At 38.4% G+C, this 22,701-nt stretch overlaps 1 protein-coding gene across 2 annotated transcripts in view; it reads left to right on the forward strand.

Moving 5' to 3' along the window:
• The window catches only part of fubp1 (far upstream element (FUSE) binding protein 1), a 28,912-nt gene extending 8,162 nt beyond the window's left edge, over positions 1 to 20,750 (forward strand). Inside the window, exons 3-21 of one of the 2 annotated variants that reach the window (XM_072273323.1) lie at positions 3,021 to 3,056; positions 4,490 to 4,526; positions 8,169 to 8,218; positions 9,517 to 9,588; positions 10,879 to 10,936; positions 11,160 to 11,322; positions 11,425 to 11,523; positions 11,609 to 11,716; positions 11,948 to 12,050; positions 12,149 to 12,249; positions 12,421 to 12,568; positions 14,633 to 14,793; positions 17,380 to 17,540; positions 17,637 to 17,716; positions 18,708 to 18,833; positions 19,157 to 19,237; positions 19,698 to 19,769; positions 19,855 to 20,012; positions 20,393 to 20,750. In XM_072273323.1, the coding sequence (XP_072129424.1) occupies positions 3,021 to 3,056; positions 4,490 to 4,526; positions 8,169 to 8,218; positions 9,517 to 9,588; positions 10,879 to 10,936; positions 11,160 to 11,322; positions 11,425 to 11,523; positions 11,609 to 11,716; positions 11,948 to 12,050; positions 12,149 to 12,249; positions 12,421 to 12,568; positions 14,633 to 14,793; positions 17,380 to 17,540; positions 17,637 to 17,716; positions 18,708 to 18,833; positions 19,157 to 19,237; positions 19,698 to 19,769; positions 19,855 to 20,012; positions 20,393 to 20,401 (1,823 nt within the window). In that variant the 3' untranslated portion in view covers positions 20,402 to 20,750. Of the gene's footprint in view, positions 1 to 3,020; positions 3,057 to 4,489; positions 4,527 to 8,168; positions 8,219 to 9,516; positions 9,589 to 10,878; positions 10,937 to 11,159; positions 11,323 to 11,424; positions 11,524 to 11,608; positions 11,717 to 11,947; positions 12,051 to 12,148; positions 12,250 to 12,420; positions 12,569 to 14,632; positions 14,794 to 17,379; positions 17,541 to 17,636; positions 17,717 to 18,707; positions 18,834 to 19,153; positions 19,238 to 19,697; positions 19,770 to 19,854; positions 20,013 to 20,392 lie in introns of both variants that reach the window. The other variant, XM_072273322.1, reaches the window with a different exon arrangement.
• Positions 20,751 to 22,701: the final 1,951 nt, after the last annotated feature.

The following is a 22,701-nucleotide window of genomic DNA, read 5'->3' on the forward strand; positions in this document are numbered from 1 at the left end:
GTTGCCATCAAGGCGACGTCTCTTCCTGGGATGTCCATGCCACAGGACAATGCCAGACCATATTCTGCACGGGCTACAGCAGCATGGCTTTGTAGACACAGAGTGCATGTGCTTGACTGGCCTGCTGCCAGTCCAGATCTATCTCCTATTGAAAATGTATGGCGCATCATGAAGAGGGAGAATCAGACAACGGAGACCACGGACTGTTGAGCAGCTGAAGTCTTATATCAAGTAAGAATGGACAAAATTTCCAATTGCAAATCTACTACAATTAGTATCCTCAGTTCCAAAACGATTAAAAAGTGTTATTAAAAGGAAAGGTGATGTAACACAATGGTAAACATGCCTCTGTCCCAACTTTTGTTGAGTGTATTGCAGCCATCAAATTCTAAATTTGTGTATGTTTACAAAATACAATTGAGTTGGTCAGTAAAACTATTGAAAAACTTTTCTTTGTACTTTTGTCAGTTAAATAAAGGTTCACGTGAATTAACATATCACAGATTTTTGTTTTTATTGCATTTTGGAAAATATCCCAACTTTTCTGGAAATGGGGTTTGTATGACCTAAAATTGATCATATCTTCATGCAAGTCCTAAAACTAGAAAAAGAGAATCAATTAAATAAATAACACAAAAATGTTATACTTGTTTATTGAGAAATATGATACAATATTACATGTATTTGTTGGAAAAAGTATGTGAACTTCTGCAGTAACTGGTGTGATCCCCTTGTACTTCAACCAAATGCTTCAAGTAACTGTTGATCAGTCCCACACATTGGCTTGGAGGAATTTTAGGGCATTCCTCTATACAAAACTGCTTCAGCTCTGGGATGTTGCTGGGCTTTCTTGCATGAACTGCTTGCTTCAGGTCCTTCCACAACTCTTCTTTAGGATTAATGTCAGGACTTTAGCCATTTCAAAATCCAAATTTTCTTCTTTTTAAGCAGTTCTGTTGTTGATCTCCTGTTGACTTTCATTGTCTCGTTGCGTTATCCAACCTTTATTAAGCTTGAGGCAATGAACTGCTACCCTGATGTTCTGCTGTAAAATGTCTTGATACAATTTTGAATTCATTGTTTCCTCAACGATGGCATACGTCCAGGCAAAGCTGCCTCAAACCATGAAGCTCCTTCCACCATGCTGTACAGTTGGGATGAGGTTTTTGTGTTGGTGTGCAGTGCCCTTTTCCCTCCAAACATAGCAATGTGCATTTCTGCCAGAAAGTTCAACTTTTCTCTCATCTGTCCATAGAACATTGTCCCAGAAGCATTGTAGAACATCCAGGAGGTCTCTTGCAGCAATTTTTTTTGGGGGGGGAGCAGTGGTTTCCTCCATGGTGCTCTTCTAAGAGCACCATTCTTGTTCAGTGTTTTTTTTATATAGTGGACACATGACCAGAGACTAGCAAGTTCTAGGGATTTCTGCCGGTTTTCTGTTGTTACCTTCGGGTTCCTTTTCATCTCCTTCAGCATTGCACATTGTGCTCTTGGTGTGGGTTACCAAGTGGATAAGCTCCTGTGTTCCTCATTATCATAATCCTATCTTCAATTGATTAGAAAGCAGAAAAAAATCTGAGGGTATTGGATGCTGCAAAGGATCCAGAAATCTCACTGTAGTACTGAAGACTTGTGCCTCCTCCCAGCTTGTTCCAAAACTCATCTATCTGATGATATGAAAATTTGCTCTGTTGTTTCAATTGACGAAGAGCAGGACTAGTCCAATTCTGTTAATTATATCCTATTGAATCTATTCCTAAGCATCAGATAGATTAGAAATAGATTCATTGAGTTATAATTATATTAACCATCAACCCATCTATACTATTCCCATTTCAGCGTTTCGTCCATATCCTGTCTTGGTGATTCAAGTGGGTTATCTAGATATCAAAATGTGAGTGTACCTGCCTTGATCACCCATTCAGAAAGTGTGTTCCAGATTCCAACAACTCTGGGTGGAGGAAAAGACCTAAGTCTCCGAACACCTGCCCTAAACTTGGGCCCTTTTTTGATGTAGACACTTCGGCTATGAGAAAAGGTTTCTTACTATCGTATTTACTTAAGTCCCTAATAATACATTCCTCTATTAGGTATTTTCCCTTTCGAATGTAAAGCAGCCTCCAATTAACTGAAATGTTTCATCTCAAGCAACGTTCTGGTGAAGCTCTGCAGAGCAATTATGTTGTTCCTTTAGCATAGTGACCAAAATTGCACACAAAACAGCTCTTAAGCTGTAGCCCAATCAGTGTTTAAGATAGTTGTACCAGAATCTCATTTAAATTAGTTCCTGACATTCATAGTGCTTGAGAGTTTCCCGTGTATTTGGTTCCATATCATATAGCGTTTAAAAACTTGCTGATGTTAAATGTTGTCAGGCTATTTAAAAGTTATTTTAAGTTTCCGAAGAAGTCCCATCTATTTATATATTTCTTTATGAACTGTAACATTATGGTACTTCCCAACTGTCGAGCTAATTTTCTCCCTGAAACGAATTTGTTTGTTAATATGGATTTCTAATAAACATTCGTGTAATTCATCTTTGCTCAACGAGGGGTTTCTTTATTTAATTAGTTTTCACTTTGATTTCAATTGCTACAACATGAAACCATATTACAAATAGAGCTCTCAGGGAAAAGTGATATTTAGACTTTGATCTGGAAGGCATAAGTGACCAAGTAATTTAAATTGGTACAGGAAGCCTCCAGAAAATGGGTTCTCTTTTTTCTGGAAATAAAGGCCATTTGATGAATGGCTTTTATGTTTCAGCTTGTTATTAACTAGTGCTGTTTACTTTTCACTACTGCATCCTTACAGTTTCAATTCCTTATCTCACTGTGAAAGAGCTTATTGTACTTTTGCTATACAAATATTTACATACTGAGGGGTTCTTTAGGAGCTTAACACTTGAATAACTGAGGGAGAGCTGTATATTGATTTGAAAATGAGCACTAATTTTTTTTCAGTTTTTGGTGTAGTAAAGCAGATACTTGTATCAGTTAAGAAAATATTTTGTTTTGCAGATCAACCAGATACTAAGAAAGTTGCCCAGAACGACCGTAAGTACTGAATCTCCAGAATGGCATTTTTCACACATTAGAAATAGATTTCTCTCCACACCTTGTATAGACAAAATTAAATTGCTCCCTGAAGATAGCTGAGCATGTCTTGAACCATTGTCAAGCCAAAATTGACACAGGGCAATTGATGAATGCTTGTGATGAAGGGCATAGGAACAGATGTTACAGATTATGTTAAAGGCAGAAAATCAGATCACCCTTTCTCTGAAATAGCAGTGCAAAGCTGTTCTATTAAATCGATAACATTTAAATAAGAAAAGTCAAAGGAACACCTTTGGGGGAAAAAAAACCTGATCTTTCTGCTGCGTTCACCAGCAACTTTTATATGTGTTGCTTAAACTGATCTTTGCCAGGACTGATGACATGTGCACTATGATGCATTCCAGTCCCTTTCTTTTTTGTCACTTGTATCTTATGCAAATTTAAGTAACTATTGTAACTAACACACACACACTCACACTATCTCTCGCTCTCTCTCTCGCCCCCTCTTCCTCTCCCCCGCCTGCTCTCCCCGCACCACGCTGAGACCCTTCATCAACACTGGAAAGAAGGGGGGAAACAAACCAGAATAAAAATCTTTGCTTTCAAATCACCCTGTTCTTGCCTCACCTCACTCCAGCCTTCCAATTGTTAAAATTTCCAATGTTCTGCCCTGCCAATTGTGGCTTCTAACTCACAACTCCCCTGATCTTTACTCCCTCACAGTTCGTAGTCAGATTGTCTAATAGCTAAATTTTGGAATATACTCCCTAATTTTCATCTGTTTGGCTTGTGGTCATGAACATACTTCCAACATAAAGCTAGCAAATATCCTTGAATCCTAAATGTGTATGAAGCACAAATTAATCATCATCTTTACTGTTGTCATCCAGTGACTTAAAGGCCAGCAATGTAGGGCTTCAGCGCCTGTTTATTTGCTTTTTGTGCAGAATTATACTGCGAGTTTGTGGCGCTGAGATGTAGCAAATTTGAACAGTTGATGTTTAAATGCCCAGATTGTCTCCGATAGATGCAAATGAGGGCCTTGTCAGCAACAAAATAAACGAATGGAATTTAATTGTTTAGAATGGTGTCTTGTAAAGTGGAGTGTTTAAAGATTTCAGGCAAACTGGCAGTGAGTAAAATCTGGAATCTGGTTCCCTTACATGCACACATTGAAGATAGAGCTCTAAATACAAGAGAGGAATAAATGAAGCGATGTGCAACTAAGTTTAACGTGGAAGGAGGCTTATATTGCGCACAAGCAAAGTAATAGTTCTAAAATAACTTGTTTCTGTAGCATAATTTTTATGTAAATTTCTCTTTGCAACTAATAAATGTAAGTTGTGCTGTCTAACCCTTTATTGCAATTTTATTGCATTCTTGTGTTTTTTGCAATTTATCAAGGTAACATGTTTCTTTCTTTCTTCAAGCATTTGGAGCACAGCTAGCTGCAATGCATCAACAGCGGTAGGTGGTGGCTCATACGATCATGTTTTATACTTGGTGTATGAATCAATTAATGTAGTTGGATTTTAATTGATTTGTTCTTTCATTATTGAAGAAGGACCATATTCATTAGAGTGAAGGTGTAACTGTTCTTTGTTTCAATAGGAAATATGCAATTAACTTAAAAATCTAGTACTCAAGTTAATAGCAAGTATTTAGAACATAGAACTGACATCAGCCCACGATATCTGCATTTCTGGAGCAATAGTTCAGTTGTGTCATTGTCGTAATTTTGCTTAATTGACCTTAGCTAGGAGTTTTACAAAGTACCTGAACAAAGCATTAAAGTGCTGCTGTGGGATTATGTTTCTCCTTTCTACTGGCTGCAAAATGACAATTCTACAGGTAAGTTGACCAAATGACTGACCTTCGTGTGCTCTGAATGATGGTAATTAACAAAAGCCAGTAAAACCCTGCACATGCTGATACCAGCTACAAAAGCAATAAAATTCTGGGACCACTCAGCAGGCGAGAGTAGCGAAAGTTGAAATTTGGGTCAAAGGCCATTCATTGGACTGGAATAGTGAGATGATGTGGTAGGTGGAGTGAAGAGACTGGAAGGAATATCTGATCAGATGGGAACAAAGTTAGCAGTTAATTGTATTTAAAAAAAACAGGGAACCTAAACCACATTGAAGCAACAAAGTACAGCCACAGGGGTGAGAGGAAGGAAAATAGAACTGAGTTCTTACCTTAATTTATTGTTAGATCCTGAAGGTTTCAGTGCACCCAGGGGGTTGGAGCAATTCAGAAGATGGAAGACAGAAGTCCAGAGTGGGAATGGGATAAGAGTAAAAGTGACAGACAATTGCAAATATAAGGTCATTCCTGCAGAGTAAATCATGGCATTCTGCCAGATAGGTGGCCTGTCTGCTTTTGGTTTCTTCTATGTAGAGGAGACCACATTGTGAGTACCAAGTTCTGTATACTTATCTGAAAAAATTGCAGATGAATTACTGCTTCACTTAGAAAGACTGCCTGGGTCTCCAGAAGTATGGCAGGAAAAGAAAAGGCCCGGCTTTGCTTCTCCCAGGTTTGCATGAGAGAACACAAAAGGAGAGTGGTTGTGATGAGTCCTGGATAGTCATAGGTGGAACAGTGCTATCAGAACATCTCCACCAATCAGTCTGCTTTCACAGTTTTTTTTTCCAGTGTGACACTTGTGCTTTTTTTTTGCTCTTTCCTGTGCTTTAAATGATTAAGGTGTGGTCTCTGCACTGGAAAACCCCAAACCTGAATGGGGAGACAGTTTTTCACAGCTCCCCAGTTCAGTCTGCAAGGGTATCCCTTGAACTTAGTCACCTGACACTTTAATTCTCTGCCCCACTCACTCTGCTTTTTGTCTTCTGCATGGCCCCATGATACTCAAAATATGTTTAAGGACAGGCCTTTCTATCTGAGTAGGTTGACACCTTTAAGGAAGTAACATTTGAATAATTTCAGGTAACCACTGCCTTTCATTCTTACTCTCTCCATGGTTTCTTCAAGCATTTTGTGGTTTTTAAGATTCTCAGTAATTTTTTGCTCTGGCATCAGCCATCCTAGTTGACTTTAATTCGATATAGTTGCATTACTCTGACCTGTGATAGCATCCTGATTTCTTCAGCTCGATGTTTGAACCTGCTGTGTACTCAGGATTAAGGTAGCCAGTCTTTGAACTCCAAAGTTTTGGTATTAACAGTACAGAACTAAATACAGTTATTAGAACATAAAACATAGAACAGTACAGCGCACGACAGGCCCTTCGGCCCACAATGTTGTGCCGACCCTTAAACCCTGCCTCCCATATAACCCCACCTTAAGTTCCTCCATATACCTGTCTAGTGGTCTCTTAAAGCTCACTAGTGCTATCTGCCTCCACCGCTGACTCAGGCAGTGCATTCCACACTCCAACCACACTCTGAGTAAAAAAAACCTTCTTCTAATATCCCCCTTGAACTTCCCACCCCTTACCTTAAACCTATGTTCTCTTGTATTGAGCAGTGGTACCCTGGGGACGAGGCGCTGGCTGTCTACTCTACCTATCGCGTGTTAGAACATTTGTGAACCCTTTAGAATTCTCTATTTCTGCATAAATATGACCTAAAATGTGATCAGATCTTTACACAAATTCTAAAACTAGATAAAGACAATGCATTTGAATAAATAACGCAAAAACATATATGTTCATTTATTTATTGAGAAAAGTGATCCAATATTATATGTATTTGTTGGGAAAAGTATGTGAACCTCTAGGATTATCAGTTCATTTACAGGGTAAATTAGGTGTTCCAACCAGTGAGATGACAATCAGGTGTGAGTATGGGAGGCCCTGCTTTATTTAAAGAACATAAACCTGGGTCTGATCTTTACCACACAGGTTTTTGGAAGTGTACCCTGTCTCGGTCAAAGGAGATTTCTGAGGAACTCAGGGAAAAAGTTGTTAGAAAAGGATACAAAACCATTTCTAAAGAGTTTGGGCTCCACAGTCCAGTCAGGCAGATGGTGTATAAATGGAGAAAATTCAACATTCTTGTTACTCTCCCCAGAAATGGTTGACCAACAAAAATCACTCCCAAGAGCAGGGCATATAATATTCCAGGAGGTCACAGAGAACTCCAGGGTAACACCTAAGGAGCTACAGGCCTCTCTTGCATTTGATTATGTCAGCGTTCCTGAGTCTACAATCGGGCAATCACTGAACAATAGTGTGCATGGCAGGATTGAAATGAGTAAGTTACTGCTTTCCAAGAAGAACATTGCTGCCTGTCTAAAGTTTGCTAAAGACCACATGGATAAGCTAGAAGGCTATTGGAAGAATGTTCTGTGGATGGATAAGTCCAAAATAGAACTTTCTGGCTTAAGTGAGAAAGCGCTATGTTTGGCAAAAAGCAAGCACTGCATTCTAGCATAAGAACCTCATCCCACCTATGAAACATGATGGTGTGGGCCTGCTTTGCTGCCTTGGGGCCAGGATGGCTTGCCATCAATGATGGAACTATGAATTCTGAATTGTACCAGCAAATTCTACAGAAAATGTGTCAGTGTACCAGTCGTGAACTGAAGCTCGAAGAGAAAGTGGGTCAAGCAGCAAGAAAGACAATGACGCTAAACACACAAGCCAATCTCCCAAAGAATGGTTAAAGCAGAAGAAATTTTACATTTTGAAATGGCCGTTTTGTAAGGAAGAATGACCTAAAATTCCTCCAAGCTAATGTGCAGGATTGATCAACCAACAGTTACCGGAAACTTCTGGTTGAAGTTATTGCTGTACAGGGGGGGGGGGGGGGGGTCACAGCAGTTACTGAAAACAAAGGTTCACATACTTTTTCCAACAAGTGTGTGTAATATTGAATAATTTTTCTCATAAATAAATGGACAAATGTAATGTTTTTTGTACTGTTTGTTTAACTGGATTCTCTTTATCTAGTTTTAGGACTTGCATGAAGATCTGATCTCATTTTTGGTCATATTTATGCGGAAACAGAAAATTCTACAGGGTTCACTAAAGTTTTGAGCACCATTGTATATTCTAGTGTTTGTGATCACGAATGAAGATGGAGAACAACAGAATTGTATTGGGAAATGCTGGCTAACTTCCAAACTTTCTTTTTAAAAACAAAGGTCAATTGCAACAGAGGAATACAAGGTTCCTGACAGCATGGTTGGATTTAGTAAGTAAATCAAAATACATTTTGATTGTGTGTTATCACCTGCTTCCGCTATCTGCTGCTGAGATCTATAGGCTTTGTCTTTTCCAAGTTTGGGTGTTCACATTCTTTTCCTTTTAGCTTCTTGTACTTCATCCCCTTTCACTACAACCAAACCTTTACATGGCCCCAAGTTGCTATATTGACAATTCCTCCCAAATCTCCACTCTGCTTTCATTATTATTAATTGAACATTCAGACATGCTATGCTGAAGATAATTCCCCAGCCATAGTCTCTCTAAATATCCACAAGCACCTTGTTAAGAAGGACCTTTTTGAAACATCTTTTGCCATCTGCCGTGAGTTTAGAGGTGTATTTTTAAATGTGCCTCTGAAATCACTTATTGCGTTTCTATATTGAATATATGCAACTTTTAGATTTTTTGACTATATACAAGTTTTAGATTTTTAAATGGTGTTTTGTTTTAAATAGTTTTTTTTAAGCTATGGAGAAAGTTTGCTGCTCCAAGTAACATGGTATTTTTGTCAACACACCAGCACAATTTTATTTTTCTGCCTCGGTAATTGATGGCATCACCTGCAGGTGATGTGCAATTTCATAGTCAGAGGTTGCTGCCATCTTGTTTAATCCAGATCATTTTGGGACCCCAGGCTGGTGAATCATGTTGAAGCTTTTCCGCTTCCTCGTCTCACTTTTTTAACCGAGGGAAATCTGGACTTATTACTGAGGTTCCACCATCCAGCAGTACATTGAAGCATCGACTGAGGGAATTCCACTATATCCTTGAGTTATTGTTGGCTGCCATATTTCATGGATCAATAAATGATGAATATTTATCATCATGCCCTGCTTTGTGTCTGCTTTTCAAAATGAAAATTAGTAGTAAGTAAGCCTGTGCTCGAGGCCTTAATTTATTCCTCTCCACATTTTGTATTGGAATGAGTTTTTTGCTTTCATTTCTTGCCATTCTTTGCTCTTCATCTGCATCTTTCTTCCTCCCTCTTCAGTTCTAAATTCAGTAGTTTTTACTTTCTCTCTGTTTCCAATTGTTCATTGTCCCTTCCTGATCTTTCCTTGACCCCACATGCCAAAATTCAGTTTCAGAGAAGTAAGCTCTTGTTGAGTTCAGGGGTGTGTAGGAAGAAGTAAATATCACTGCCTCTATTTACATAGATAAAAACCATGAGAGTGGTGGTAAGATTCTCACAATGCAGTTTGTGGAAAAAGTATAGTTTATTGTACAGAATGATTTTGGTTGTCGTGAGCATAATGTTAAAATTATTGCCTTTTTTCGTTTTAGTTATTGGTAGAGGAGGAGAGCAGATTTCGCGCATACAACAAGAGTCTGGGTGCAAAGTACAGATTGCGCCTGGTAAGATTTTTATTTATATTTTTGCTTGTCAGTTGAGTTAGCTCATTTAGCTTTGTGTTTTACATTGCAGTTAATTTGTTAACTGCAGTTAATGCAGTTAATTTGGAGTGTAAGAACCTGTTGTGTAACCAGAGAAAATCAATGACCCAGGACATTTTAAAGAAATTCAGTAAGAATTTTTTTGGTTAAGAAACAGGATTTATAGTATGTCACTGTTTACTAAATTCTTTTAATTTTGCACAGATGAACTAAACTTGTGGATTTGGTTCAGCTTAATTTACGCACAGCTTCCATATTAAAAACTGGAAGTCTGAGGGCTTTGCAGCTGATCAGGCAGCATCTGTGCAGAGGAAAGCAGTTCATACTTCAGGCCAATTGTCTTTCAGCTGAATTTAGATTTACAGCATTCATTTTGTGCTTAAAGTCGCTATCTTCCTTGTTGACAATGTTTGATGTTATGGTTAACAAGCTAAGTGCTATGTAGATTTTCAAGGCTTTTAGACCGTACTTATATGAATGCTTTGTTCCACATTAGCCCAATTAATTTCTCCTTTCTCATCTCCATATCAGCACACCTTCCTTTCTCTGATTTACTTGCTTCCCCTTCAATGCTGTAACGCTGATGCCTTAATCATCCCAACTAGTGGATAATCCCATAAATTCCCCACTAACAATTGAATGCTTTCATTGACTCATATTTATGGTCTTTAATTTTGAACAATTAGAATTACATTAACATTTTTGTTTAAATAACTTTTTATGAGATTTAAGAGATTTTTTGATCCTCTTCGTCCTGTCTACTCAAAGCCAAAAATGGCTCAACATTCCCTATGCACTTCAATTGTAGTACTTTTTGCATTTCAATACTTTCTGTGCTTAATGTGCTCTATATACAATTTGTGATAGAAGTTCTCTACTTTTTAATGTTATGTATCTAAAAATGAATTCATTTGTTTTCAGTTCACTTGCTTTTGGTGCTTCATGAATCATTGCCCCGGAGTTCCATTGCTCCTCTATTGCATTAAGACCTCTCATTCCTTGTACCCAAATGAAACACCTCACACTTAATCAGAATTGGAATTGCTTTCTGCAGGATGGTCGATGCCTTCTTGTGTTTTGTCAGTATTGTTCAGGATTAACTCTGCAAACAAATTTTGCTTTCTTTGTAAATTTTATTGACATGCTTTACATCATCCATAGCCAGTTTCAATAATTACGTTTAGTCCACTACTTTGTTTCCCCAATGATTTTGCTTCACATAAATTAATATTATGTGAATTTCATTTTCAGACAGTGGTGGTTTACCAGAAAGGTCTTGCATGTTGACAGGCAGCCCTGATTCTATTGTGTAAGTGTAATTAAAAATACTTTTTGATTTTGATAAGTATTGTGTTAATCCAAAGGTTAATTTGAACTGTCAAGCTGCTTCTGTGTCTTCAAGGTTTATGCAGTCAAATCTAACTTAACTAAGCTTCAGTTATCTTCCTAACTAATTATTGTTGCATTAAGAACTGTATGAAGATTTATTTTTCTCCCATTCCATCCACTGTTCTCGCCCTTGGGTGTTCTAGAGCTGCAAAGAGACTGCTTGATCAGATAGTTGAAAGGGGCCGAATTGGTCCTGGTACACACCACGGTGATGGAGCAGGTACTTCTGTGCAGGAGATCATGATTCCTGCAAGCAAGGCTGGGCTTGTTATTGGAAAAGGCGGAGAAACAATCAAGCAGTTACAGGTAAGATTAATGTTTGTCTTCCTTTGCTTCCTAACCACTAAGACCCTGTAATTAAATATATTTGCAAAGGTGGGTACATGGAGTTATTCTATTGCAAAATAGGAACGTGCTGGAGTGAAGATGGTGATGATTCAAGATGGACCTCAGCCAACAGGATCAGATAAACCTCTTCGAATTACAGGAGATCCATACAAAGTACAGGTAGGTACAGCATTGCTTCCTTTTTAATGAGTATTAGTGTTATTGGTGAGTGCGAAGTATGAGCATGTTTTTATTTCCTTTGCAGCAAGCTAAGGATATGGTGATGGATTTAATTCGTGACAGAGACCAAGGTTTTAGAGAGCAGCGTAACGAATATGGATCTCGTGTGGGAGGGGCTAATGAAACATTGGATGTAAGTGTGAAATACAATGTCTAAAGTGTGTGTGTTGTGTCAAAAATTTAGCAAAGAATATAAAATTCTTGAGTGTTGATGCCTGCATTAATTTGGCTTGCATTCAAAATTTTCTGTACTAGGAAGTTAATGTATTGCTTTCACAAATAATTTTGCCAGTTAATTTACAGCTGTAACCAGTCTTGTCTTTGGGGTGTGTTTGTTGTGTATACTAATTACATTTTCTTTTAGGTCCCTGTGCCTCGATTTGCTGTTGGTATTGTAATAGGGAGAAGTGGAGAAATGATAAAGAAGATACAGAATGATGCAGGAGTGAGGATTCAGTTCAAGCCAGGTGAATCTAATATATAATCTCTTCTCAAATTGAATAAAGGATTCATACCTTATTAATCTGTCAGTAAAAAAAACTATCACTTTTTTTTAAATCTCAAGATGATGGAACGACTCCAGAAAGAATAGCTCAGATCCTGGGCCCTCCAGACAGATGTCAGCATGCTGCAGAGATACTAAGAGACCTCCTACGAAGTGTGGAGGTTAGATGACAACTGTTTGCTCTTTAACCATGCCAATTAAGTATGAGTTTTTGGCTGGAATAATACTATGTATTTTGTGTTGATTTTTTTTTAAACTCGGGAATGTTTTCCTCATACCTTTAGTGGGCAGTATAAATGGTTGTTTACAAGTATTTTTTATCTTGCTTGCAGGCTGGTATGCCTCCTGGTGGTAGTGGTCCTGGTCCTGGCAGAGGAAGAGGCAGAGGACAAGGGAACTGGAATATGCCCCCACCAGGTGGTCTACAGGAGTTTACTTTCACAGTACCAAGCAGTAAGACTGGCATAATTATTGGCAAAGGTAAGCATTTGCAATAAACAGTTGAACTGTAAACAAATTAACTACAAACTTGTAAGGCCAGAATGACTTTATTGTGTCCAATCCAGCAAAGAAAGAAACCAAGCCAATTCCATTTCCCAGCCCTGATATGTAGCTTTATTAAGAGACCAATGGCCTTTATCTACAGTGAGATATCTGCCTCCTTTGCCCTTTTGGAGAAAATAGCCTTTGGCATCCATTGTTCTTGACTGGAAAATAAAAGCTCTGCTCTAGTCATTCTGTCAATTTAAATATGTGTTGCTTAGTCAGTCTCTGCAAAGGAAAATTCTTAGTTCATGGTGTCCAGACCTGTTAATTTTATGTAACAATTAAATCTCCCTATTTTCTTGGAAATGAAGGAGACCATTTAATGTTATCCAATCTCTGGTCACAATTCATTTGCCAACCAAAATAAATGGTTATGTCTTCTGCATCCCCTGTAGTGTTTGTGTACGCCCTTAACTCCTGGTGGAGTCGTCTAGGTGCCGTCACGACAAGCTTTTGTATGCTCATTGCTTGGGCACCTGAAACCTGGCAGAGCCCATCGCTCTCTAGGTTTTTTGTTAACAAGGTCAAGTTGTTAGCTTGACAGTCAACCCAGGCATGGTTGGAGAGCATGCAAGGGAGCCGGCCGGATTCGAATCCCCTGTAGTGATATCACACTATTCCAATAGTGATGACCTCTGAACACAATACTCTTAGCTGTGGGTTAACCACTGGTTGAAACAGATTTACCATGACTTTGCTCCAATTTTATTCTTTATTCCTATCATTAAATAGAATTAATCATCTTAACCATCATATCAACCTGCCCAGGAGTTTGTCAGCAAATACTCCAGGATTTCTTGGTGCTACAATTCTCAATATCCTTTGTTCTCTTACTTCATTTACTTTCCCAGGTCCAATGGCTCACTCCTCCGGGTTAAATTCGATTTGCTATTTTAGTGTTCCACCTTACTTGTATCTTTATTTCTTCATGTACTCAATTTTTTTCTTTGTTATGCTGTCAATTTTGATATCTACAAATCTCATTTCACTACAGAATATTATAACACAAGAAGAAGAAACTAAATCCTGTGGTATACAAATGCTTAGAGCCTTTTTTAAATTAAATTTCAGCCAGTCATAACTCCTTGCCTTCTGAAAAGCCAGATCTGAGTGCCTTCTCTTGGATTTTGAAGGTTTCAAATTTCCTCATCAGTCTGCCAAGGAACAAAATCAAATTTTAAAATAGCTGTTGTCGTTTTTACAAAACTGTTTGAACTTTTTTCTAATTATCTTAAATACTAGCTGCAGCTTACCTAGGTCATCTAACCTACCAAGTTTTTTCCAGGTATGAGTGCTTACAGTCACAGACCCTGGCTCAACTGGGTCTCATGGTTTATTTTTCCAGTCACTACGGAGAGAAGGGAATTAGCCTCTATTATGACAAGACTATAAATGTGACTGTATTGTGAATAATTGTCTAAATTTTGTAAGGATTACCTTGCAACTTAAAACTAAGAAACCATCAATGGCTGACTGATCTGGTTGAGGCGAGGAAGTAATGCTGAGGTGGTATTGGCAGTGAAAGATCTGTGAATACTATTCTTCCATGACTTTCAATTCTATTGATGAAAGGGCGATAATTGTCTCCCATATGCAGAGGTTTCAAGGATTTAATGCTTGGCTGCAAAAGTATTTCAATCTTGCTTGGAATGCCACTGAGTGGGTGGAGTAATATGTTGTTGACAGAAGTTGGTGCCTAATAGACAATTTCATTAACTGCCAATGATATGCTTGTCAGGTGTGTATTTTAGTGATCTTGTCATTTCCTTGAGTTGATTATAAGTTGTGAAAGCTATTAGCGTTGAGGATTTTGTATCCACTATTATTTCTTCAAGTGCATAGACTCAATGGGTCAAATACTTTGATGCTGCACCCATGTCTTATGATCTAAGTTACTGTTGACACATCAATTTACCCAAGCATAGCTTTTGTAAGCTTTTAGCTAATACTCATGGTGAAGGTTTAGTGAACATTCTTTTCCCTGCTGTTCTAATTCAGGAGGGGAGACTGTTAAATCCATTAGTCAGCAATCAGGAGCACGAATAGAGCTCCAGAGAAACCCACCTCCAAATGCTGATCCCAACTTCAAAATGTTTATTATTCGTGGATCAACTCAGCAGATTGACTATGCCAGGCAACTTATTGAAGAGAAGATTGGGGTAAGTTTTTAATACAGCAGTCAATATAATTTTTCAGAGACAAATCACATTTTAAAGTGATTCTCCTTGATGTTACATTTGAATGGCTTACACATTTCCCAATTATATAAGCAGATTGTGCTGTCTTAGTTTTGCAGTTTATTGGTAATGGACCATAGGATGTTACATTAGGGCAGGGGTCCCCAACCTTTTTTGCAGTGCGGACTGGTTTCATATTGACAATATTCTTGCGGACCGGCCAACCGGGGGGGTGGGGGGGGGAATGATTGCCAGCAGACAAGAGTACAGTAGCAGTCAAATACGTTGTGTTTACCCTGAAAAGACTACAATGACCATAAAGCCTTGCGCGGGCACCAGTGCGCATGCATAACTTGTGTATGCGTGCACGTGCCGTTTTTTGCTACAAATCGTTTTTGGCGATTCTGTTCAGAAGGGGTGTGCTGTTAATCACAACCGGAATATCGGTGATAAGTGGCTAATACACTCAATTTCATTTCTAAAAGGGTTTATCTAATGAATTTAATATTAAACACACAGCGCATATTTTCCTCGCATGAATATAGCGATAAGTCAATTATCAGGGGAGGACAGGGGGGCTTGAAAAACGTGATGAACGAACTCCCAGTAGAAGTGGCAGAAGCAGATTCGATATTATCATTTAAAGTTAAATTGGATAGGTATATAGACAGGAAAGGAATGGGGGGTTATGGGGTGAGTGCAGGTTGGTGGGACTTGGTGAGAGTAGCGTTCGGCACGGACTAGAAGGGCAGAGATGGCCTGTTTCCGTGCTGTAATTGTTATATAGTTATATAAGTTAAGTCAATAGCATCATAACATTTTAAGTAACGTTTGGATATTAAACACACAGCGCATATTTTCCCCGTATGAACATATAAAATCATTGCAACGCACCAATATCGCTGAATCAGTGGGAGCCCTGGGCTTGATTTCCTGCAACAAGACAGTCCCATCGAGGGGTGATGGGAGACAGCGATACTCGAATGGGGTTCCTAATGTCCAGTCTATTCCGCAATTTAGTTTTTGTTGCATTCATCGCAGAGATAAGTTGGAAATGGAAGCAACGTTTTCAGTGCTTCTGTGGCTATCTCAGGATATTCGCCCTTGACTTTGATCCAGAATGCCGACAGAGATGTTATAGCAAACATAATTTTCAGCCCGCTGTCATTTGCAAGCTCAAGGAGTTGATCTCCTTCCCGCGCTGACATGGACGACACGCGGGTAATGACCTCGCGTGTTCAAGCTCAGTGCGCGTGACAGGGAATGAGGAAAGATGCAGCTGACTCATATTGCCAAATCATATCGTTTCCTCGCGGCCCGGTAGCGCTTGCCTTGCAGCCCGGTACAGGTCCGCGGCCCGGTGGTTGGGGACCGCTGCATTAGGGTTCCCAAAGCTCATCTTCAGTATCCAGGGCGTCTAGATCTTGAAATGTTGAGGGAGACGTGTGGTGTGACTTCGATTTTTTTTTAAAGTAGAATGGTCGGTAGAAAGTTAGTGATAGGACAGTCGATATTTGCTTTGAGTCCATTGGTTATTGGATCAGTTACCTCATCTGGCTTTTAAATAACATTATTTTGCTTGTGTATGAAATAATGTCTGTGGGCTTAACAGTGACGTATTGTGAGAGGAGAAAAGTCATTGAAGGCACGCTTATTGTGAAATTCTCAGGAGGGTTCTGAAGGCAATGCCATGTTGTAGTAGTTGGGGAAGTGAGGTCTGTGGAAAATTGTTGTCTGGTATAGCTCAATTGCCAGCCTTCTCTAATCTGCATCACATTTAATTTAGTGTGCAGTTTTCAGTTACCCAGTAAGGCATAGCATCAAATCCAAAGTTCCATCCCTTTTGCACACAAGCACCAGCAAAGTATGTCTTGACAAAACTGTGTGGTCTTTGATTATTGGCGAAGCAGTTTTGCAAACAAAATACCCAAACATTTAAAAACAAGTTATGCATATGCTGAGCAGTTTGAACAATGTCACATGTAATAATGTCTGCTGATAAAACTTTACTGATAGTTGGAGCTGTTTGATTATCATAGATTATTAGGGGTAGTTATCAGAAATTCTTCTTAAATTTGCTTCTGTAGGTTATTTATTGCGAGGATGGTGCCATCTATTAGAACAATGGACTCACTGTTTTTTGCACTTGGTTTAAGAATGAGTCCACTTTACAAATGTTGAATACAGTTGTCAGCCACCAGTATGATGTGTATAAATCACTAAGTTTTGCTAATCAGGGCCATGTTGTGAAAATCAATAATTCATCAAAAATGAAAGGAATTTGTACTCTCTAATCATCTCAATACAAACAAGAATGTGTTTTAAAAACAGGATTGCAATTTCACTCTTAAGAAATCTATGTAAATATGTTTGCTATTTCTCACTTTGATTGTTTTAGAATAAAAACTTCATTTTCCATTAAAATTAGTCCTTAACCATTCTATGTGATCTAAGGAAGTAACTGAAAAGATCAATCTTAATTTAAATTGACAATCTGTTCCTTTTGCAGGAATTTGCCTATTTGCTAGTCTGATTGTGTCTTACTACTATTTATGTTTGTGTATTTAGGCTCCTACTGGTCCTCCTGGGCCACCTGGTCCTCATGGTCCCCATGGACCCCATGGCCCACCTGCCCCTCATGGGCCCCCCGGTCCCCCAGGTCCTGGAGCTCCTATGGGACCCTATAACCCAGGACCCTATAATCCAGGCCCTCCTGGCCCACCTCAACAGTAAGTAATATGTCTTAAATAGCACAATGCCTTTCTCATGATTGCTGAATAAAGTATGTTATATGTTATCATTACTTAATCTCTTAACCTCTGCAGTGGACCACCAGCACCTTATGCTCCACAAGGATGGGGGAATGCCTATCAACCCTGGCAACAGCAGGGTCCACCAGATCCAAGTAAGACACAGTTTCGTGCTTGATATCCCACATTTTGGCTTTATTTTAAACAATGCAAGCTCTTTCGCTGAGCTCAAATTATGATGTATTTGGGCCATATAGGCCTTGGGGGTCCAGGTTTGATTACTGTCTTGGGCTGTGGTGAAGCCATGTTTGGCTCTAGACAGCAAGAAATGGGACCAGAATGTCCCACTCTTCACTGCTTTCTAGTTTTAACCCATTCCAGAAGTATGTGCATTCCAGCATCGTTGAAAACAATGGCTTTGTCCTTGGACTTGCACCATCAAAAAGTCAGGCATTTGTAAATAACCTCTTGGAGAAGATACTGGACAGTAGCCTATGCTTGTGGAATCGTTTCCTTGCAAGAGCCGCAGTCTACAGTAAAGGAAGAGGATAAGAGGATCTACTTGCTAAAGTGCTGTAATGCACTTAATGGCCCCTTACATCTGTACACCTCATTAATGCAAATATTTAATCAGCCAATCATGTGGCAGCAGTAACTCTGCATAAAAATATACAGACATGGTCAAGTTGTTCAGACAAAACATCAGAATGGGTAAGAAATAATTTCTCGTGCCAGACAGAGTTGTTCTCTCAAACTATTGATCTGGCATTTTCACACACTTCTCTGTCGAGCTTATAGAGAATGATGTGAAAAACAAGGCATCCAGTGAGCGGCATTTCTGTGTCAAGAACCTCTTTGTTAATAAGAGAGGTCACGGGAGATTGGCCAGCCTGGTTTAAGTTGACAGAAAGTGACAGTGACTCAGATGATCACACATTACTATAGTGGTGTGTACAAACGTAGAATGCACAACACGTTGAACCTTGAAGTGAATGGGCTGCAGCAGCAGAAGAGCACAAACATAGTGGCTACTTTATTTGTTCCAGAAGGTAGTTAATAAAGTGGCCACTGAGTGTATATTAAGTATCTTGAACATTTTTATTTAGTGTTTAATTACCATCAGTAATAAAATATTGTTTATTGTAGGTAAAGCTGGAGATGCAAATACTGCTGCGTGGGCAGCATATTACGCTCAGTATTATCAGCAGCAAGCACAACAGCCTCCTGCCGCCCCAAGCACTGGTCCGAGCAATACCCCAAATTCTGCACCTGGTAAATCATCAGATATTTTTATATAAGTCTTCTGGCTGCTCTGACAAATTAATTGGTGCAGTTTAAATACCTTTAATAACTTAAGTTTGCATCAAGATTTATCCTGTCTAGTTTACTTTGGAAAACTGTATTAGTATTTATGTTATTCTCATTTCTTAATTAATATACCTAAATCACTCTGCACAGAATGAGAAAGCCTCTCATTGATTAGTCCTAGCAGCTTTTGGTTTTACTTTTTTTTTTGCACTTTCTCTCTTCTGTCCTCCATGGGAATTCTTGGTTATTGGGTTAATGTGCTAATTTTGGTGTACTTTTGGCAGCAGGTGATCCAAACCAGCCAACTGCTCCTCCAAATCCTCAGACCGATTATACCAAGGCCTGGGAAGAATATTACAAGAAATTAGGTAATTGTAATTAAGATTGATGAATGGAGATGCACAAAGAAAAAGTAGGAATCCTCCAAAAATGTTTAATTTAGAATTCTATCATGTGCCTTGTTTTTAAATCTCTACAGTGATATACTGTGAATTTATTGATAGATTAGAGTTTTGGTTTCCAGCTAAACTTGGTGTAAAATTGTATGAGGCTATTAAGTACTGTATGTTGGCTTTGATATTGATGCACTTAGTCAATAACTAGGATTTGTTACAAGTCTTTGTGTTTTCATTTGTTTCTCAGGCCAAAACTGTTACTCTATTTCTTACCTTCAACCAATAGCAACTGAAAATACAAAACTTTTAGTGTCAAAAATTTCAAATTCAGCTGGAGCTAGTACATTATGCTATCTTGGAATTTATTATTTCAAAGATACAATTATTTTTTTTTACATTTTTTTAACTTAAATTCATACGATGTTCTATGTAGGTCAACAGGGACAACCACAAGGCCCCCAGCAAGATTACACCAAAGCTTGGGAGGAATACTACAAGAAGCAAAGTATGTCGTTGATTTTATGGGACATGATTTGAGTAAGTGAATCATCTGAATTTGGTCAGTGATACATTGCTGGTTATTGTTCCAGGTCAGGCAGCCCAAGCCTCGAGTACAGCAGCTCAACCAAGCGGACAGCCTGACTACAGCGCTGCATGGGCTGAGTACTACAGACAACAAGCAGCTTATTACAGTCAGACAAACTCCCAGCCGATGCCCCAGCACCCACCAGCACAGCAACCCCCGCAGGTAAATACCATTGAAAGAAAGAAACCTAGTATAAGGGCCTTGAGTTTTCTTTTTGGTGCGTAGAAATCCTCCTGTGAGCTCATCGATGTGGCCGAGAATGGTGAAATTAAGGTAGTGTGTTGTGTGGGATATACTGTATTTCAACACATTTTCTCAAATTTAATGCCGTTGAATTACCCTTGAGAAGGTTACGTTATTTCAAAGGCTCTTCATATTGCAAGTCTCTCCACAAAGCAGGCAATGTGGAAAAACAAGAGAAGCTATCCGGATATATTTAATTCTTCTTTTCACAGAAAGAGGATCCTGTCCACACTCGATGCGCTTGAAATGTTTCACGTTGGTAACCACTTGTGTATTTCTTATGTATTTCTTCTGTGCAGGGCCAGTAATGTGAAGTGGAGATATTTGCGTCATTGTGGGAAAAGCCTTTGTAAAATTTATGGATGCAGACGTCTTGATGAAGATCTTAATTTTGTTTTTGGTTAAGAAACATAGTGTTTGTTCCTATTGTCATAGCTAAGAGGTAGTGAACTTGACAACAATTATTTTGTGTAGAATTGCAAATTTGGTTTGCTTTTAGAGAATCAATAGTTTGAACATTCCAGCATATGTATTTTCTATTTTTATTCGGTCATTAAAGTGACATGTGCTTTTGTTGTAAAATGTATTAATTTCATTGTATACCTGTTCACTTTTAAAATGCTTGTTTTGTGCTTGACAATAAATGATATGAAAACCTTTGTTTGTGGGTAAGTTGGATCTATGGGTAAAGATACTAGAGTTGTGTTGCGCTATTGGGATTGTAACCTAGTAGTACAACACATTCTCTGCCTTGTGGCTTTCTCTCTTGAGGCAATCTGGGACTGAGACTTGGAAGATTTCAATTCAGATCTAACGTAGCCAAGTTCTTGAGTTGATAATTATTACAATTTAGTTATTCAGTAATAATGCATTATGCCAAGTTGCAAGCAGTTTGAATTTTGCATAATTTTTCTATAGCAGAATGTATGATGGTAAAATGCTATTTAATCTTATGGATGGCATTCTTGGCTTTTCTTTGCAGTTTCTTTCTAATTACCTCTATGGCAAACTACTTAGGAAATACTTGTCTATTTGTTTGCAGTCTATAATTACTGCCATGTAAAATAGTGCCCCATAACTTTTTTTTCTGACAGAAGGAGTTTAGAAAAACTGATGGTAAGGTACCAGTCAAAGTATTGACCAATGACTTAAGCAGCTTAAACTGACAATGGATTTGTTTTCAGTTGCATTATGACCTTCTCCACATTATTTGGTTGGAATTTGCTATTTTAAAATCTGAAAAGATTTGAATTTACTCTGCATATTATTCCAGCTATTTGAAAATCATTTGTTTCTGTGCAAATTGCACTCTTTTTTTGTTGTGTTTGCACCTGCATATTATAGTTGTTCGTTTTAATTTATTGAAACGATGAATGCAATTGCAGTCTGTTTGCCACTGTATCTATTGAAGTACAGGTGTGTTCCAGCCAATCTAGCACTAGCTCTGTAAGGGTAACCTGGCGTATGCTGTGCACCATCCTTGATTCTATTCCTTCAAGGAGCTTTGCACTGTAAGTACATTAGAATAAATCTTGACTGAAGTAGAACTGACTTACTGTGCAGTAACACTTGAAATTGTTTTTGCCCATGTCCTCTTTATTATACCTAAATTTTATGTAGAGATTAATGTGCCCTGATCACATACTTGGCATGTAAACCTTGTAGGAATTGAACTAATAGGTATTTTCCCTGCTAGTATTGTTGATTTAAAAAAAGTCTCTTATGGGTAAGTATTTCCTAAATTGTGTTAACTGATGATTGAGATGCTGCTGAGTAGAAATGTATTTTGGGTGATATTGTGTTAGCCTTTTCTTAGCTTACTTGGATTGTATGCAAATATATTTTGTTGATAAAGGTAGGTAGGTCAGGAGTGTGCTGCATTTCAACTGTCTTGATATTCATCCTATTAAATGGTCAAGAATATTTGCTTTTGATGTTGATGGGTAGAACAAAGTTATTTCTTTTTTTTAAATGCGCGCATAATATTTTCCAGAGCAAAGTTGCCTTTTTGCTGTAAATTGCTAACTGAAGTGGTAAACGTTGATTAAATGTTCTGATTTGGATTGTGCTTATTTTGGACGTGAGAATGAAGTGTTGCAGTTTTTGCTGTGGATAACATTGTTCTGAGCAGGCATTTTAACTTAAATTTAGTTTTGCTCTTCACTTCATGTTTTGAATGCTATTTGATTCAAGTGGGAACAAAATGCTGTTGATATATGATGGAGGTGAATTGTACTATCTGCACTGTAAGTTCAGAGGTTACTGTAACTTAGTTTCACAGCTGGGCCCACATTCACAGAATCTAATTTTGCAGGCATTAATCAAACCCCTTCTTGAGCCACAAAGAACGTTCAGTAGCCCAGCTGTTGGGGACTGCTCATTTTAGGTATGGAGAATCGAATGAGTACTATGACCAAGAACCACAAGACATCTGCAGGTTTATCCTGAATGTGAGTTTTGTTCACGTAAGAAACTTTATTGAAGTTGATATTATGAATTCAGAGATGAGAATTTTTGAATTTTCTTTCTCATGAAAAACTTGGGGAAAATCATTGCAAATTTATTGGTGTAAATTTATATGAAAATCCATCGTCCATGTGTATCTTCA

The sequence above is a fragment of the Mobula birostris genome, chromosome 12, assembly GCF_030028105.1.
Source record: "Mobula birostris isolate sMobBir1 chromosome 12, sMobBir1.hap1, whole genome shotgun sequence".
NCBI classification, from domain to species: Eukaryota; Metazoa; Chordata; class Chondrichthyes; order Myliobatiformes; family Myliobatidae; genus Mobula; species Mobula birostris.